This window comes from Aquarana catesbeiana, linkage group LG04 (genome assembly GCF_042186555.1).
Source record: "Aquarana catesbeiana isolate 2022-GZ linkage group LG04, ASM4218655v1, whole genome shotgun sequence".
In the NCBI taxonomy this organism is placed as follows: domain Eukaryota; kingdom Metazoa; phylum Chordata; class Amphibia; order Anura; family Ranidae; genus Aquarana; species Aquarana catesbeiana.
The window spans coordinates 271,418,606-271,438,613 of NC_133327.1; the positions used below are offsets into that span (position 1 = coordinate 271,418,606).

General features: G+C 42.0%; 1 protein-coding gene across 1 annotated transcript in view; it reads right to left on the bottom strand.

Moving 5' to 3' along the window:
* Positions 1–2,754: 2,754 nt before the first annotated feature.
* PSMD1 (proteasome 26S subunit, non-ATPase 1) overlaps positions 2,755–20,008 on the bottom strand; it is a 139,198-nt gene continuing 121,944 nt past the window's right edge. Inside the window, exons 22-25 of the mRNA XM_073626518.1 lie at positions 19,794–19,880; positions 18,598–18,738; positions 13,317–13,465; positions 2,755–2,923 (exon numbers count right to left, since the gene is read on the bottom strand). Of these exons, the coding sequence (XP_073482619.1) occupies positions 13,319–13,465; positions 18,598–18,738; positions 19,794–19,880 (375 nt within the window). The 3' untranslated portion in view covers positions 2,755–2,923; positions 13,317–13,318. The remainder of the gene's footprint in view (positions 2,924–13,316; positions 13,466–18,597; positions 18,739–19,793; positions 19,881–20,008) is intronic.

The window sequence follows — 20,008 nt, forward strand, 5'->3', positions numbered from 1 at the left end:
TTCACAAAGCGTTAGATCCTAATTAGTCCTTTTGACCAATTATGAACCTCTTATCTGAAGCGTTTCCTGTGTATTAGACTTGTTCAAGTAACCTTTCAGATAACTCAGTACAATGCAGGAAAGTGTGCACACATTCTGTCCTTGTATTTCTGATGCACGGAATGTACCAGCAAACCATTATACTGTATAAACAGTTCACATATTTTTGGTGTTCCTTAATGCAGCCATAGTTTCTGTTTTTCCATAGGAAACTATTTAAATGAAAATAGAGTGGTGCAGTTTGTATACTGGGTTTCATTCCTTAATTTAAATATGCTGCACTGAGAAGCATGGTTTTATCATGAAGGCACCTGCAACTATGAAAGTAAAGTTTTCAGCTACTTGACTCCTGTGCCACACTGGACGTTATGACATTTCCATCAGAAATAACTTTGTATTGATCCTGAAACTGACAGGAAAAAGCAGCAATTTGTACTAGTCAAAAAGGACCTGATATATCATTCTATGCTTTCTTAAAGATGAAGTACAAGAAAATATCGTTCATTTAAGGAGGACCTTGAACCAGGAATATGAGGTTTACCTATTTACTGTGCTCCCCTAAGCAACCCTCCTCTCTCAAAAAAACAAAAAAACACTAAAAAGTAGCACAAATCTCACAAGAACACGCTCCTGCAGTGTGGGTCTGGGTATCATCTTGCTATCTTGCATTTCCCAGGTTGTTGTCAGAAGGAGCACATCACCCCGTAAGGTATGAGGGAAATGCAAGTTTTTGTTTTTTTTTATAATTCCTTATTCCCCTAAAGTTTTTCTTTTAAATTTAGTGCAGCATTTTGGCAAGGGGGAGGCAAAGTTATCTACCAGAGCCATTTTTTTGCACACGTTAAAGTTTACATTTTAGGCCAGAAGATTAAACTCCCGAACAGTATTTTCTGAAAGCAAGGACCTTGGGGGATAAAATTGTGGTAGTTGAAATTTTAATGCACAAACTACTGAATTTTTTTGGTAAATAATAAATTATGTTATGAGTAGACACCCAACATGTCAGCCTTAAAGTGATTGTAAAGGATCATTTTTTATTTTTTAAAATAACAAACATATTATACTTACCTCCACTGTGCAGCTCGTTTTGCACAAAGTGGCCCCAATCCTCATCTTCTAGGGTCCCTCGGCAGCTCCTCCCCGCATCAGATAACCCCCTAAGAGAAGCGCTCTCCCGAGGGGGTTACTTTGCAGGTGTGCTCCCGAGTCCAGCATTTGTGTCCACAGACCTGAATGCCGGACTCGGCCCCACCCCCCCCGCGTCATTGGATTTGATTGACAGCAGCGGGAGCCAATGGCTGCACTGCTATCAATCTATCCAATCAAGAGCCGGGACAGCGCGTCCCCGCTGAGGAGATGAAGGGGCTCAGGTAAGTAAAACAGGGGGGGCTGGGCGGTGACTGCCAGGTGTTTTGTCACCTTAATGCATAGGATGCATTAAGGTGAAAAAACACGAGCGTTTACAACCCCTTTAAAATTGCAGATAACAGTAAAAAGGCAACAAACTTTGGCTGTCCATAGGCTTGCTTTAAAAGCCTTTACAGGTTACCAATTTAGAGTTAACCATGAACGATGGCTCTAGAATTATTGCTCTCACTTCAATGATCGAGGTAATATAAAAAACACATATAGCTCAATTGTTGCTTTTTTGCATAGGTGCACCCAAAGCTTGGTTTATGTTCTTATGTGCGTGTCTGTAGGGGCAGGGGACTGTAAACCTTTTTTACAATTTTTGTTGCCATTACATAGGCAGGACGGGAGGAGGCAACAGCTCCCTATACGGTAGCATATTGTAATAATGGCTAAGTAAAGAAAACCTGTCAAAAAAAGGTTATGGAAGTGAAAGCCACCTGAATCACTTCCACTTGAAAAGTCCATCACCTGCTTCACAAAATGTACACACAGTCTTGGCTGCTATAGCAGCTGAGACTGTGTTTAAAAGCCCTGTCTGCCAACTTCTGTTTTTTTTAAATGGCTCTAATAAGTGGCTAATATGCACACCTTGCTCATAGTGCAAAGTCCACTTTAAAGAAGACTATCAACAGGATGTTGAGAGGCTGAGCAAACTGCTGGTCAAGCATCTGGGCGGATCCTGACATTATTGTTGGGATCCCTGTACAGCCTGGATCAGCTCTGTGATGATGTCAGCTGACAGCGGACTTTAGCCCACCACAGTCTGAATCTGGGTCAAGCAATGCAAAACTAAGTGCATTCCTGTAACCCACAGGTGAATTATGACCAAAAGAGCATTGGCTATACTTTCTCCCTTAATGTCAAATCAACTATAGGCTTTTCTGACCTCACCCTATTTCCATCTGTGGAAATCTCTTTTGCCAACAATCGTATCTACAAAACAGTCACCACTTCTCCAAATCTCCAACGCTTAACACCTGTTATACAATATATTTTCCAATCAGACCTGGGTTTGAAGAAAAGTTTCAAAAGGAGAGTAGTTGACTAAGTGGTTTGCAGCTATCCCTACCACATTTTAATGCCATAAAAGGATTTGTGTAATGTACACTGGTTATGCCACCCCCCATCTTTTTTTGTCATTATATAACAGCACATTTTGTCATCAATCACATTAGCTTGTCCTTAGCTCAACCCCTTGTTACCACCGGCAGGATTCCATTTCACCTTTACAGAAAACGGATTACCTCATAAAACAGCTCATATCTGTATATATGTTCTGAAAATGAAACACTCAAAACAGCAGAGTTTTCTGAATTTTATTTTAAAACCGAGCACTCCAGACAGTAACATTGGATCCATGGCTCCTCTACATTAGGAGAAGAACAGAAAAGCATGACAGTCAACATGCAGCCCTGAAGGTGTTCCTGGTAGTGGCACTTATTCTATCACCATACATTAATCCACAAGAAGCCTACAAAAAAAAATATGATATAGTAACTTCAGTGAACTACAACAATGGTAAATATAGCATGTTCATATAAATTACTTATAGTGCATACATGAAATAAAACATTGCATTTTTGCTTCAACTCTTCACTCTTACTTTAGAAGAGCTTTTTGTTCACACATTCCTATTTCAAATAATAGCAAACAAATGGGTTATCTTGGATTTAAATGTTAAAGGTAACTCATAAGAACAAACTTCTCTGAAATTGGCCAAGATTCCCAAACCGGCCTAGAAGACTATTAGTTCAACCCTTGGAAGCAGTGCTAGTTATGGTAGCAAAAGGTTTGAAAGACACACACTGCCATGTGCCACAACAATTTTATTAAATCACCACCAAAAATAAATTCTGTGCTTTTTGTCCCATCAGTGGCTTAACTAACAACGGTTAAAAACAGCTGGAGGGTTTAGTAACTAAGGCTGGCCATACATTGTTCTCTTGTTCAATTCTCATTTTGACTTACACCAAAAACCATATAATATGAGGTCAAAAGTAAAAAACAACTATCAATAGTATCCAATTATGCAGGCCCCCTGCACTACATAGTTTAAAGTGGATGTAAACCTGAATTATTTTTTTTTAATATATCATACTGTAGAGTATAAGATTTCCTATCATTTGAGCCCAGTCTTGCCACACAGAGTTAATCCATCTCTGAGCAATCCCCTTTTATTGTTCAGTGAGATAAATCTTGACAAACTGAGAAAAACTTTGTCAAATCCTCCCCCTTGCTGTGAGTGACAGGTGATTTACATATCTCGTGCACTAGCCTAAGACATGCATTGTTTTTTAATTCCCACCCCCACTCCTTTCTTCAGCAGCTCTGCAAGGATTGGCTGTTCCACACCTCAGCATGATTTGGCATGCTGAAGTCATGTGGTTACTTTCCTGTCTTTTCACTGGATGTTAGAGATCATAGCAGAAGTTCAGTGTAAGAAATAGACAGGAGAAAATGCATATTGACAAGGGGAGTGTAGAGGTGGGCGGGGAGTCTACTGACATCAGGACTCCACCCACCGAGCTCCAGACAACAGACCCACCCACAGAATCTGCAGTTTTTCGGGTCTCATAACAGACAGAGGGGAGACATTTGACAGGTAAAGATACATGCAGGAAGCATGTATATCCTTATAGATAACCCCTATGGCAGTAGAAATATGATGATATGAAGGATAACATTGGGTTTACATCCACTTTAAGGTAAATTTAAAGGAAAGTTGTGCAAGAAAATTGAACTAATCTAAGGCCAGCTATACATGAGTCAAATTCAGAAAGAATTCAGAAAAAATCCTGGAAAGTTAAGGATAACCCTGGGCCACGAAAATTCTTTTCTGTAGCAACAGGAGGTCAAATTGAAGGCTTGGTTGGTCAAACCAATCATCAGATTATAAAACATACAAAAATGTGTTTGGAATTCGACCTATGTGTGTATATAAGACTACACTGGCTGCATTTGTCTACCACTTCAAAGTGGATTTCTTACTGGGGGCACATCACTGTTCTTAAGGAATTGAATAAGCTTATTAACCACTTTACAACTGGCCCATAGCCGAATGACGGCAGCAGGGCGGTTGCTTAACTCTGGGATCACGCCATATGACGTCTTCCCAGAGTTCCCCTCTGGGGCGCGCACCTGAACACATCCGTGACCGCCGGGTCCAGAGGAACCGGCGCATCACGGATCCCGGTAAATGGCCGCTGATCGTGGCCGTTTACCATGTGATCGCTCCGTCAAATGACGCAGCGATCACATGTAAACAAACCGGCATCATCTCATGACGCCGGTTCCTCTCCTCCCCTCCTGTGTACACTGTGAGCGGAGAGGGGGATGGATGGATGGCAGCAGCGCTGTGGGCTGTATGTGCAGTGCCCACAGCGCTAACCAGTGACATCCACCCATCTATTCATGCTCAGCCATCCCTAATGCTCTGCAATGCCCTGCAATACTCTGCAATGCCCCAGAATAATGTGCAATACTCTGCAATGCCCCAGAATAATGTGCAATACTCTGCAATGCCCCAGAATAATGTGCAATACTCTGAAATAGCCCGCCACACTCTGAAATAGCCCGCCACACTCTGAAATAGCCCGCCACACTCTGAAATAGCCCGCCACACTCTGAAATAGCCCGCCATGCCCTGCCATACCCAGCCATACTCTGCAATACTCGGTGATACCCAGCCATACCCTGCCATGCTCGGCCATACCCTGCCATGCTCAGCCATACTCGGCCCCTGTATGTGGCCAGGCTGTGGAAGTCTCACACTGTGGTATTGCCTTACTCAGGAGGAGTAGGAGAATCTATTTTGGGGTGTCATTTTTGGTATGTACATGCTATGTGTTAGAAATATTGTATAAATGGACAACTTTGTGTTAAAAAAAAAAAAAAAAAAAAAAAGCATTTTAACCACTTCCCGCCCGCCGTCTGTCATACGATGTTCTTAACTTTGTGTGGGGATATCTGAATGATGCCTGCAGCTACAGGCATCATTCAGATATCAGCTTTTTTAGCCGGCGATTCCCTACACCATAAGAACAATCATAGCGGCTGTTCCAATGCTTGATCGTTCTTACGGGAGGCGAGAGGGGACGTCCCCCCCTCCCGCCACCCTCCGGTGCTTCTACCGCCTCACCGCTACGATCAAAGCCAGGATCTTTTTTTTTATTTCAGGCTTCCGAGCCTAGAGGTGAGATGTGGGGTCTTATTGACCCCATATCTCACTGTAAAGAGGACCTGTCATGCCATATTCCTATTACAAGGGATGTTTACATTCCTTGTAATAGGAATAAAAGAGGTCAAATTTTTTTTTTTTTTTTTTTTTTGAAAAAAGCATCAAACTAAAATAAATAAAGTAAAATGAACAATAAAAAAAATTTTTTTAAAGTGTCGCCTATGGGGATTTTTGAGTAGCGAAGTTTGACGCCATTCCACAAGCGCGTGCAATTTTGAAAGGTGACATGTTGGGTATCTATTTACTCGGCGTAACTTCATCTTTCATATTATGCAAAAACATTGGGCTAACTTTACTGTTTTGTTTTTTTTTAAGCACAAAACATTTTTTTTTCCAAAAAAACGCATTAAAAAAATTGCTGCGCAAATACCGTGCGAGATAAAAAGTTGCAATAACCGCCATTGTATTCTCTAGGGTCTTTGCTAAAAAAAACATATATAATGTTTTGGGGTCTATGTAATTTTCTAGCTAATAAATGATGATTTTTACATGTAGGAGAGAAATGTCAGAATTGGCCTGGGTGATCCAGAATGCCTGAAGGTGCTCCCCTGCATGTTGGGCCCCTGTATGTGGCCACGCTGTGTAAAAGTCTCACACGTGGTATCGCCATACTCAGGAGTAATAGCAGAATGTGTTTTGGGGTGTAATTTGTGGTATGCATATGCGGTGTGTGAGAAATAACCTGCTAATATGACAATTTTGTGAAAAAAAAAAAAGTAAAAAAAAAAAAAAAAAGTAAAAAAAAAAAAAACAAAAAAAAAAACAAACTTGATTTTGCAATGACAACTTCAAAAAACTCACCATGCATCTTTCTAAATACCTTGGAATGTCTTCTTTCCAAAAAGGGGTCATTTGGGGGGTATTTGTACTTTTCTGGCATGTTAGGGTCTCAAGAAATATATAGGCTGTCAGTACTTCAGGTGTGATCAATTTTCAGATATTGGCACCATAGCTTTTGGACTCTATAACTTTTACAAAGACCAAATAATATCCACCGATTTGGGTTATTTGTACCAAAGATATGTAGCGGTATAAATTTTGGCCAAAATATATGAAGAAAAATTACTAATTTGCAAAATTTTATAACAGAAACTAAGAAAAATTCATTTTTTTTTACAGATTTTTCAGTCTTTTTTCTTTTATAGCGCAAAAAATAAAGAATCCAGCGGTGATTAAATACCACCAAAATAAAGCTCTATTTGTGTGAAAAAAAGGACAAAAATTTCATATAGATACAGTGTTGCATGACTGAGTAATTGTCATTCAAAATGTGAGCGCACCAAAAGCTGAAAATTGGTCTGGTTATTAAGGGGGTTTAAATGCCCAGTGGTCAAGTGGTTAATAATGCATAACATATATTTTATAAAGAGGTAGCTTGGGAAACTTGGCATTAATCGCAGATTAACTGTAGACACGTTGCACTACAGAAATGAACATGCCAGACCCAAAAAAACAAAAAGACTGCATAGCTGTAGGACACCGCAGTGCTACAAAATCAATTTTTTAAAAAGATTCTTGTGCCTGGCCAACACTGGCAAGGCAGCGTAGCCCTAGGTTCACACCTATGCATTTTTAGTGCGTTTTGCAGTTTGCAGAAATGCACTACAGTCCATTTAACAAGGTTTCTCATGGTACACATTCACAGCTATGCGTTTTTCATCTGGTGCATTTTTGGAAAGGGTCAGGGACTTTTTCCAACAGCAGATTGTGTTGCACGTGTAATAGCACATCGATTGTTAACCGCTTTCCAACTGGCGCACGCTGATGTACATCGGCAGAATGGCATGGGTGCGCAAAAGGGCGTACCTGTACATCCTGGGCTAGTGGGTGTGTGCCCGTGGACTCAATGTCCACCGGTGGCCCGTGATCGCGACGAGGAGACGCAGAACGAGGAAATGCAAACAAGGCATTTCCCTGTTCTGCCTAGTGACATGACAGGGATCTACTTCACCCCGTCATTGGGAGCAGTGATCTCTGTCATGTCCTAGTGAGCCCATTCCCCCTACAGTTAGAACACACTGAGGGAACACATTTAACCCCTTGATCGCCCCTAGCGTTTAACCCCTTCCCTGCCAGTGACATTTACACGGTAATCAGTGGCTATTTTTAGCTCTGATCGCTGTATAAATGTCAATGGTCCCAAAATAGTGTCAAAAGTGTCCGATCTGTCTGCCACAATGTCGCAGTTCTGATAAAAATCGCAGATCACCGCCATTACTAATAAAAAATTATTTATAATAAAAATGCCATAAATCTAGACCCTATTTTGCGTAAACCAATCAATATACACTTATGATTTTTTTACCAAAAATATGTAGAAGAATACATATTGGCCTAAACTGAGAAAGAAATTAGTTTTTTTTATATATTTTTGGGGGATATTTATTATAGAAAAAAGTAAAAAATATTGCTTTTTTTTTTTCCCAAAGTTGTCGCTCTTTTTTTGTTTATTGCGCAAAAAATAAGAAACCACAGAGGTGATCAAATAGCACCAAAAGAAAGCTCTATTTGTGGGGAAAAAAGGATGTCAATTTTGTTTGGGTACAGCGTCGCACGACTGCGCAATTGTCAGTTAAGGTGACGCAGTGCCGAATCACAAAAAATGCTCTGGTCAGGAAGGGGGTAAAATTTTCCATGACTGAAGCGGTTAAGGACGAGGCGGCTGGCTATTCAGTGTTTAAGGGGGGGGGGGGGGTAGAGCAAAACGCATGAAAACTGCATGCAAAAACGCAGGTTTAAAAACACGTTGGAAAAACACATCAACAGCATAGATGAAGTTTTAGGAATGCAGTGCAGAACTTTACATCAGCATTCCTTACAATGCTTCCCAACCGTGTGCATTCCCTCTGCCAGTTTGACAGGAAAAGGTCCCAGAACTGTACAGCCATATGGTCATAATGTCAAGTTACATACTTCATAATGGTCATTGGTCATCAATGAATACAATTAACTATTACGCTACATTGAAATTAGTTGCAGCTGTTACATGCAGATGACAGAACCTAAATAAAATTCTTATTTAAACCCTGGATAACCCCTATCTAAATTTCCTCCTCCAAATCTCCTTAAAGTTGAAGTCCAGTCAAAAATGAAATTTTTTCTATTAATTATATGTAAAATATCTTTATCTTTGACATTATTCATTTTCCGTATAGCTGATTGCCAAGCTTAGAAAGTCTAATCAAAGCCAGACAATCAGCTTCTTCGTGTTCTTCAAGGACAACCTTACTTCCTTATTTCTGAATTCTGCCTTGCTTCCCGAAAACGTTGTCCTTCTCTTCTACACAGGCATGCCTACTGTTCATTCTAACCTCCCCCGTCTTGCCCCACCCCCATCCCTCCTCTCCTTTTTATACAGACATGCCTAGACCTGCCCAGCTCCACCCCGATCCCTCCTTCTCAGATCTCCTCCTGTCTTCATAGCCTTGTTTTGGCTATCAGTTTCTCCTGGGGAGGGGGTTAGGCTTTCTGTAAGATAGATTACAATGTAACATGCTGCAGATTTTCTACAGTGTAGAACCACTTGGTTGTTTCTGCATGGCACTGTGATGTGCACTGTGTGCATGGTGTGCATGGTGTGGCACAAGCCCAGCTGAGGGAGCTACATGTGAGTAATGAGTTGAAGGTCCATTTCTACTAGTGCGACTTGTCATGACACTTTGGACACAAAGTGGCATGACAAGTCACAGCCCATTGATTTCAAAGGCAAATGTTCCCATCTATGCGCCTCATCAAAACCAAATCAGCGAATTTGAAAAGGTGCCTGAACTACTTTCATGCAACTTTTGATGTGACTTTGATCCAGAGTGTAAAGTTGGATCAAAGCTGCACTCAAAGTCGCACTCTAAATCGCACAGCTTTGGAGTCGTACTAGTGGAAAAGTAGCCTAAGGCTAGGGTGTGACTTTGATCAAACTTTACACTCTCTGGATCAAAGTCGCATCAAAGCATTGCAGGTATCTTTTCAAAGTCGCATAGATGAGAACGGGTGCCATTGAAATCAATGGGCTGTGACTTGTCATGCGACTGTGTCCAAAGTCACATGACAAGACACACTAGTGGAAATGGATGCTTAGTGTGGTTGCCTGTACTATGATCATTGTAGACTGTGAGCTGAGACCCCAGAGCACTTCAAGCTACACTGACAGTGCTAAAAAAACTCATGAGATAACAGCAGATCTGGCAAAATGTGCCTCAACAGGGAAGAGAAAAACCCTATCTTTCAGACTATAGGCCCCAACGATAACCTCTTTGATCTGTCTAGCAATGGAGAAGAGAGAAGCAGGGAGACCCCTAAGGTAACCCTCATGAAGCACAGACAAAAACCCAAGTTCCTAAAAAAGGCAGTAGCTGCGACTTCTGGACGGTCAAGAGAAATTTCCATTGTATGGTCTGAAGCAAGACTTAAGGGAGGACATTGTTCTGGTTGCACTATCTATATATACACCATTAAGTGTTTGTATATATAGCAGCTGGGATAGATTAGTTCTTGATTTGATGGTTAGGGATCTATGAATTGGTGCCGACACATTTTCCATTTTTCTATCACCTTTGGAATGATCTCGGGCCTCATGACAACCTTGCCCTTGTGTAACACTAAGAACATGGACCCTACAGGCAGGGGTGATAGCAACAAGAAAAGCCATCTTACAAGTAAATTCAGGTTAAATAAGGTAATATCAAAAGGTGGTCAAAAACAGAGAGCTGTATGGTTCAGGGAGTACGTTCTAGGACTCACACCAAGCAAAATTGGCATTCCAGGTGAGATGGTAGACTTTGCAAGAGACCGGCTTTCTAGCCTTCAAGAGGGTAAGGATGTCCAAGTCTAAAAGGCATGTCCTTCAGGACCACGGCTTCAAAACGCAGGTAGTGTCAATGAGATGGGAATGTGTAAGGAAGCATCCCAGGTGTCTATTGAGTCCAGAAAATCCAACGGAAAAGGTGAATTAATAACTGATCTGGCAGATTCCATGCAGAACTTTTGAATCTGTAGGAACAAGTTGAGTCTCTTCAAAGCCAGATTGGACCAGGCTCCTCCAACTATATTCCAGTTTGTAGCCCCTGGAGATGACACTCTGGACCCAGCACTTGAGATGTTCTGGTATCAGAAGACCAACAGACATACCCTTGCTTTTAGGTGTGGGTGCACCCCATCACTGAGATGAAGCCTTGGAACCAGCCTTAGCTGGTTTGGGAGGACCATGTCTTCTTACTTAGCTTTGCAATACTGAAAGGGGACAAAAGGAACCCTTCCTAAAATCAGTTCTACTGGTAGGGCCTTCTTCTGGGAGAGGAGAGCACTCTTATTCCCTGTGATCCCCTTGATTTACTCTTCCAGGCTTACTTATTTGGTCCAATAGGCGTTCGCCTTCAAAAGGGTAACCACTCAAACCCACTTGCATGGGAGCTCAGCTAACCAGGATTTAAGCCAGAAGATCCAGCACATGTGCATGGATAGCAGGCTATTGCTGGAGATTTGACAAAGTATCTGCCAAGCCACGCACTCAATACTGTAAACCCATAGGTAACAGGTCTGACTGTGGACGGAAGCATATGTAAGAATGGTTTTAGGCTATGTGCTTAGACCACAGGTTGCTTGGCAAGGCCATCAAGGTTATCAACCACAGAAACTAGACACTTATGCAGAAAATGTTCCTCAAAGGGATACTAGCAAGTGGGCTGGGAAAGTCTTGGCTGGTTTAGATATCTTAGGGACCCCATAATGGAAACATGGGGTGAGCAGACTCAAGACTACTCCAATGCTAAACTAGAGAGTACAGCGTCATTAACTGTAGCTATGTTATACTTCAACTTGGCTGAAATCTCAGATTCAAGCATACTGCCCCAATCTAATTCCTCACAAGCAAAGGAATTATCCTCAACTGCCACTTCCTCCTCAGGCAACGTGTCTGGATCAAGGGCAAATGCCCATGAAATCTGATGTTGTGGCAAACAATTCTTCTCTAGATAGAAAAGAGGAACCTGGTAAAGCTGATGAGCCAGCAGAAAGGTCAAAGGAAGGCCAGAAGTCAAAGAAGAGGCAACCATCAGAGGAAAGGGTACTAGGGCCCTGAATGGATGAACTACCACCCCCAATGAAGCTAAAAACTGAGCCCTAGCTAGCAAGTCTATATAACCATTTTCTCTGCACTTTAGATTTGCCATGCTTGTGAAAATTTAAAGGGAGGAAGGATGCCTTGGTGCCTTGTAGGCTCCATTAGCCCAGGTAGTGAAGTAACAGCTGCAATATCAGGCCCACAGGACAGATACAGGAGATGTTGCCTGATCAGAGTCCCCCCCTGGAAAGAGGCAAAGGCAGGGCATGCAGCCACAGTATCCTCCTTGAAAACAAGGAGGCGCATTACAGACTTAGGCTGAACAGTCACAAAGCATATCCAGTTTGCGCAGGTGCACTAGACACCACTCAGGGAAAGTGTGCAAGTGCAGTGACATCACTACAGGTGCACTAGTATAAATAATGGGGCCAAAACTTATATTAAGCCCAGCACATCTGGGTCACCGCTGCAACCACAGGAAGGGTGGGTTAGTGGCTACCACACACACTAGAGAATTGGGGGAGTGGGTAGTACTAGGGATTGAGGGCACCCTAGGCTTCCATCCTGTACATAACAAAGGAGATTCAGTAAGAAGGAGCAATAGGGACCCCATCTTAACTTTGCCTCCATGTCCACAGGAGTCTTTAATGACACGACTGTGCTGCAGTCAGATCTCAGCCTTGGACCTGTAAAGCACCCTGTGGCTAACCCCACTCATTGCACGTGCAAAGGGAGACACTAACAGTAGGACCCAGTGCATGAACGCAACAATATAGGCCAGAGACTTATCTTCCATCTGACCAGTTCCAGGCATGGTGTCCCAAGGCTCTGCCAAGGAACCAACCAATCCAGGAGCTGCATTGAAAGCCCCACAGGCTATGGTGAAGTGGGAACCTTAATAGAAGAATTATCCAAGTGGATTATTATCTCAGAGAGAAAGATAGAGAGAGAAGAAATAAGAGCAAGAGGAGGTCACCTAAGAAGAGTAGCAAAAAAATGTAATACATCCTACACTGCATTAGAAGCTCCAGGAAGACAAAGCCCACCTTATTTCCTAAATGGAGGCTGCACAGCATCAGCTAGCCCCTTCATTCCCAGCCAGTCTCTGGCAAGCCCCTTTCCTTCATTGGATTTTAGTCATTTTAATCACGGAGCCATAGCATCACATGTGGGTATTACTTAACAGAACTACCTAGGAACTTCCACTCCTCAAGACTGACATCCACCCATTAAAGGCATTTCGAAATTTGCCTAACTCCTTGCAAACCCACTGTTGGCATTATGACTACAGGAGTACTGAGTCAGAGTGCAGTGAGGTTTTTACGAAGCTATGTACAGCACCCCGCTGAATCCTCCAACCAACCATGATGGCGTCACTGGGTCTAAAATGAGGTATGTAATGAGAACAAAGGTTTAAATTTAAGAATTTATTTTGCAAGTTGTTGGGGGTAGGGGGACCAAGGAAGACAAAATATATCCAGGTTAAATTTCAGCTTTACTAAAGAACCTAGTCACTATAAAATATTTGCACTTGCATTAGTAATATGTAGTAGAATTTTAGCCATCACTTACTTTTAGTCATCAATGTATTCAAATGGCTCTGGAGGCTCTGGTTCCTGCTCTTCCTCTTCGATTTTGGGACCATGAGCAGCAACAGGCTCCACTAGCTGTTCTTCCTCCTCACTAGTGTCTCTAAGGATTATTATGCCACCATTTGAGAGCTGTTAAAAGAGAAGATGTTCAGCAAAGCGCATTTTACAAGACTACTCACTTGAACACTAATGCAATAGGCAGATGTAGATATAAATGCGATTAACCACAAAACACACCACAGATTATTCATGACTGTTTAAAAAAATGACAACAGGCATAACAATACTATGCCTTAGTGTTACAAGTTGCTAAAATAAACCAAGAGCTGAAAAATCATGACATGTCAGCAAAAATACAGCTAAAGCCCTGTTTGCAGCATTTTATCTTATTAGTTGAAGCACAAGATACCTACATCACCACCAACACATGGCTTATAAATTTAACATACGATCCACTCATGTATTAACCACACCAAACAAACACTACACATTTGCCACAAAATCCCATCTCCATGGAACACTGACATTAGAGCTGTGGAATACACAGGTGATCTTCAGCAAATCTAAGTAGAGCATCAGATTTTTTTTTTTTCCTGAACAGCAACTGTGTGTCCCTTAACTGTTCATCTCCTCCAGTGTTTTCCTTACAGTAGCATTATGAACATAGGCGTTATCAAGGGCCAAAGATGCCAGCGGATCCTTACCTGTCACCTCTGATATTTGTACACAATGTATTTGCAAAAATATTTGTAGGAGGCCTACAATCAAGAAAAATAGCAACTCCACTTATTTTTTTTCAAACCAATTATGGACAGGTCTTCTGATCTAGTTTGATAATGTGATTTCCGTCACTCTGCATGGGTGGGATTTTGTGACATTGGCACGCACCATACATGTAACATACCGGCTCTCAGTGGAATGGGAAAGCAGGGTGTATAGAAGCAGTATAGATTAGTACTGTTTATAGCACCACCATATACAAGTTTTATTAAAAAGCAGTTTTTTTTACACCATGCAGTCTCCTTTTGCCTTTTTTTGCATGCATGCATTAATGAACTTCTTTAAAAAGCAACGGGGCACAGAGGAGTTTTAAAAGGGTAAAACAAGGAACACACAAGCAATTTTCTTAATCGCAGGTCAGTGATACTTGAGTGAATCTCCTAAGGGGCACAAAAGTGTGTTTCACACTGAAGCAACTGAAGAATGGGCAAGAGTCACAAATCAAGTTTCAGTAGATTGTAGCACTGGGAGCATTTTGACTGTGTTTGAGACACACAAAGTGGACATGTCTGATGCACACAAACTCTGGATTTAAAGTGTTTTTGAGATGTTTATAAAGTTTTAGAGACCTTTTTTTTACAAAAATATTGTTTTACATATTTTTAGTTACTGTTGGATTATATATAGCAATTATATCTGATAAGTTTACATATTAGCATTTATTGTGTAAGCGCAGGGGATTGCCAAAATATATCCATATAGAATAAAGTTCTGGGCATAGTGAAAAATTAATGTCACAATCACCCTTCCTCCAATCACAGAACACCTTTTCTCAGTGGAAAAGCGAGTGACCTGCTATCAGAGCAAGCAGTACTGTGGGTGGAAGTGTAAATCTCAGTGTGGGATGTTTGGCACTTACTATACTGTGGGGTGAATAAATGTAAGTTTTACAGAACAGTGCAGTCTACACATGGCACGCACTTCTTCAGTGATCATTAATTTTTACAGCGCACATGTCCAATATTGTTTTTGGCCAGAGTTCAGCTTTAATAAGTGGCAGTTTCTTTAACCAAACTAGCCTGGTGGTTAGTAAACCCATTCTCACTTTTGACAAAATACTTACCGACTTAAAAAAAAAAAATTAACAAAAGTGGCAACAGTAGGCTTGGCTTGGTAGATTCTTTTTACTATTGCTATACACAGCTTGCGTTGGCTTTACTAGATATCTAGTCTTATGGCCCATTCACACCAGGGCAGTCTGTTGCAGCATTGTTAATACGTGTTATGCCACATGTTAATGTACATTGGCGTCAAGTCAGTCTATTCATTGGAATGGGCTGCCTAAAATTGTTCCTGCATCAAGTTTTACTGGCACACCACAGTACACAGCAGACTCTTACTGCACATTGCTGTGTGCTACATTGCAGGTGCGTTGGGGTGCTCTTTATAATAAAAATCACTAGAGCATTCATGTGAATTGGCCCATAGCGGAAGATTCTGTAGGCACCTTTACAGTGACCACTCACTGACAGGTAAGAGGCCTCTAAATTTGCACTGCTGGTAAGCCATAACGTGCTTACAGTGAGGGAAAAAAGTATTTGATCCCCTGCCGATTTTGTACGTTTGCCCACTGACAAAAAAAATGATCATTCTATAATTTTAATGGTAAGTTTCTTTTAACAGCGAGAGAAAGAATAACTACACAAATATCCAGAAAAATGCATTTCAAAAAAGTTATAAATTGATTTGCATTTGAATGAGTGAAATAAGTATTTGATCCCCTATCAACCAGCAAAATTTGTGGCTCCCAGGTGTCTTCTATACAGGTAAGGAGCTGAGATTAGGAGCACTCTCTTAAAGGGAGTGCTCCTAATCTCAGCTTGTTACCTGTATAAAAGACACCAGTCCACAGAAGCAATCAATCAGACTCCAATCTCTCCACCATGGCAAAGACCAAAGAACTGTCCAAGGATGTCAGGAACAAGATTGTAGACCTACACAAGGCTGGAATGGGCTACAAGGCCATTGCCAAGCAGCTTGGAGAGAGCGTGCCAACAGTTGGTGCGATTATTCACTAATGTAAGAAACACAAAATAACAGTCAATCTCCCTTGGTCTGGGGCTCCATGCAAGATTTCACCTCGTGGAGTTTCAATGATCATGAGAATAGTGAGGAATCAGCCCAGGACTACACAGGAGAATCTGATCAATGATCTCAAGGCAGCTGGGACCATAGTCACCAAGACCATAGCCCCCAAAGTAAATTGGTAACATACTACGCTGTGAAGGACTGAAATCCTGCAGCGCCCACAAGGTCAAGAAAGCACATGTACAGGCCATCTGAAGTTTGCTAATAAACATCTGAATGATTCAGAGGAGAACTGGGTGAAAGCGTTGTGGTCAGAGGAGACCAAAATCAAGCTTTTTGGCATCAACTCAACTCACTGTGTTTGGAGGAGGAGGAATGCTGCTTTTGACCCCAAGAACACCATTCCCCACTGTCAAACATGGAGGTGGAAAAATTATGCTTTGGGGGCGTTTTTCTGTTAAGGGGACGGGACAACCTCATCGCATCAAAAGAGACGATGGACGGGGCCATGTATCGTCAAATCTTGGGTGAGAACCTCCTTCCCTCAGCTAGGGCATTGAAAATGACCTAGCCAGTCTCCAGACCTTAATTGCATAGAAAATATGTAGGGGGAGCTAAAGGTTTGAGGGACCAAACGTCAGCCTCGAAACCTTATGGACTTGGAGACAATCTGCAGAGAGGAGTGGGACAAAATCCCTCTTGGGATGTGTGCAAACGTGGTGGCCAACTACAAGAAACGTCTGACCTCTGATTGCCAACAAGGATTTTGCCACAAAGTACTAAGTCATGTTTTGCGAAGGGGTCAAATACTTATTTCACTCATTAAAATGCAAATCAATTTATAAAATGTTTTAAATTTTTTTTTTGGATATCTGTGTAGTTATTCTGTCTCTCACTGTTAAAATAAACCTACCATTAAAATTATAGAATGATAATTTCTTTGGCAGTGGGCAAACATACAAAATCTGCAGGGGATCAAATACTTTTTTCCCTCACTGTACCAGCTTTTGTCGTAAACCAAATGTAAAACAGGCATGCAATACACTCTAATTTGCATATCTGATAATATTTACACAAACGGTACTTATAAAAAGGGGGCATTACTATCAGCATATTTGACTTTACAACACAGCCAGCATCTACCAGAGTTTTTCCAACCCGTCTTCAACTCTGTGGTTCTATTTACACACGATTTCCTAATACTGAAGCCATTGGAAAAGCAAAACCACGAAGCATTGCATTTTCCGTTGGTGGATAACAATGGCAGCTTAAAGGCCAAGTTTACTTTTAGTGCCGGTGTTCTGACTAGAACTGTCCTCCTATCGCATAGTGTCCGCCCCGTACTGCACTTGCGCAGTACGGAGCAGAAGGAGATACCGAAAGTGTCCGAAGTTGATCAGCTGACCATCAGCTGTACACGGCGCTTAGGCGATGGCTTTGTAAGAGGGCCCCTCGCGGGCTCGCCACGCTTCTAACTCTATGTCCACTTGGATAGTAGGGAATGAACCTGGACATAGGGTGAGAATAAAAGCGCAGGCGCCGTGTACAGCTGATGATCAGCTGTTAAACTTCGGAGACTTTCGGCGCCTCATTTGTCCACCGTACTGCGCCTGCGCAGTACAGGGCAGACACTATATGATAGGGGACTGTATTCGACAAGACACCGGCTCACATTGGGGCGGCTTCAAAGTCGTCCGACTCAGAAGGCGCCCTGCATAGTGCAACTTCAGCATCGCTTGCAAACAACTTCTTTAATAGTCAAGTCAATGCAAGCTGCTCCGAAGTCGCCCCAAAGTAGTACAGGAACCTTTTTATAAGTCGGAGCAACTTGAGTCGCTCCTATTAGAACGGTTCCATTGTACTGAATAGAGCGAGACTTGCGCAACATGCTGACAAGTCGCCCCTGTGTGAACCGGCACTTAAGGAAAAAATGGATGAAAATATTTTTTCTGAAAAAACAAACGTACATTTATTTAATTTTTCCCCATTCAGGAGCCCTGAAAGTATTGTATTTGCAATTAAAGGATCGTGGGTTGCAGTGTCCGGCTCCTGCACACTCTCCCTCCAGCTTTCTGCCAGTACCTCCATTCGGGTTTTCAGTTACAAATCTGGAGGAAGAGTGAATGGACGAGTGCACTTTTCAGGGGCACTCGTAGTCTATTGAGAACTACAAGACGTCTTCCATGGTGGAGAACGGGACTTGTAATTTATTGTTTCACAGATCCCTGTGAATGATGTGGCTGTTCAGGCAGGGCTCTGCACAGCCGCTATGATTTAAAATGTGTGGAAGAACAACCCCAGCCCACTGTCACGGGAAAAGGGGGGAGCACCCCATGTCTTACATGTCTCTTGAATACCCTTATGAAAGTTTCTTGGTTTTTTTTTGCCTCAGTTTAGGTATCAATCTTTCATCAGCATATATGGATTACTCAAAATAATTTGGTTGTACTTACAGGCTTAAAAGGTTGGTAACGGGAGCTCTCTGGCATAGTAAGAACTTTGAGCTGAGCTGGCATTACCCGAGCTGGGTTTTCCAGTAACTGAAAGTTTGGCTCTGGCTCCTTCTTTTTCTCCTCTTTTTTCTCAGTTTCATCCTGGAACATATAGGAAGATTTGGATTAAAATTAACCTATACTGAGATAATCAGTGGCAGTGTCACATACATTAGCACTAATAATAATGCCTTGGTGCCTACAACAGACCAAGAGCAGGGCCGCCTACCTACCTAAGCACTTTGGGTCTGGTATGGATTTGGGATGGGGGGGGGGGGGTTTCTCACCGCAAAAAAAAAAAAAAAAAATTATAAGGCACGAGGTCCTTTCAAAAATCTATACTAGACGCTTATCTAAACATGCAGCTTGGCAGGCCAGGAAAAATGAAGGGAAGAGATTTGGGGGGGGATTGGTTGGGGGCACAAAAGGAATAAAGAAAAAAAAAAAAAAGCTGCCCCCCGACATAACTGATCCATCGCTTGGCTCTCGCCGACGGACGCGCTGCTTACCCCGCTGCTAAAGTAAACAAAGGGGAAAGGACACCCAAGAAAAGCAATGGAGAGGTCTTGTCACAGGATTTTTCTTTTGCATGCAGGTCAGTGAGCGCCATTCCTTGTGATTGACAACGGATTTACTTTGGGGACATTTATTTTATTTTAATTTTTTTTTTTAACATAAAAGACTAGTCAAAAACTGTGTGGTGTTTTTATTTACACCAGGCATGCTATTTTAACAGGAACTTGCTCCTGTTCACCAACATTCACAGACTGAAGCAAAAATAACTGACAGTCTATACTCTGTTGGCAGAGGACTGCACAGAAGTTGCCTGGGCTCCCCATTCCCTTCTAACACAAGGAGGCCCGGTATGGGAGGGCTGCTTGTACCTCCCCTATCAGCAGCCCTGTTCATGGGTACAAGAAAAATCCCTCAACCTATAACCACCGCTATCATGTTAAATTTCTGCTGATTCCATGTAGTTCAAGCTATGTGAAAATCCTACTGGGTCAAAATCTTTATTATGAAACCCTATGTGTATGTATTATTGTACACAGATTAGGCTTCTGAGGGCACTGTGACCAGCATAATGCAGTCAATAAGATGCACAGAGACTTAGTTTGCCATGTAGTGCATTAGGATACACTGCTGAAAAAACATACCACTTCCATTTTTTCCTCCTCTTTCTTTTCCTTTTCTTTCTCCTTCTTCTTTGCTTTAGCTGTTATGGACAGGACGGCAGTGGATACCTAAGGGTAGATGGGAAAATAGCATTAAAAGGCACGCTAACCTCAAAATGTTGCTCTGCTTTTTACTACCAAAGGGGACCCCATATACATTCAATACAGGGTCATATTTTCCTATTAAGTTACCTCAA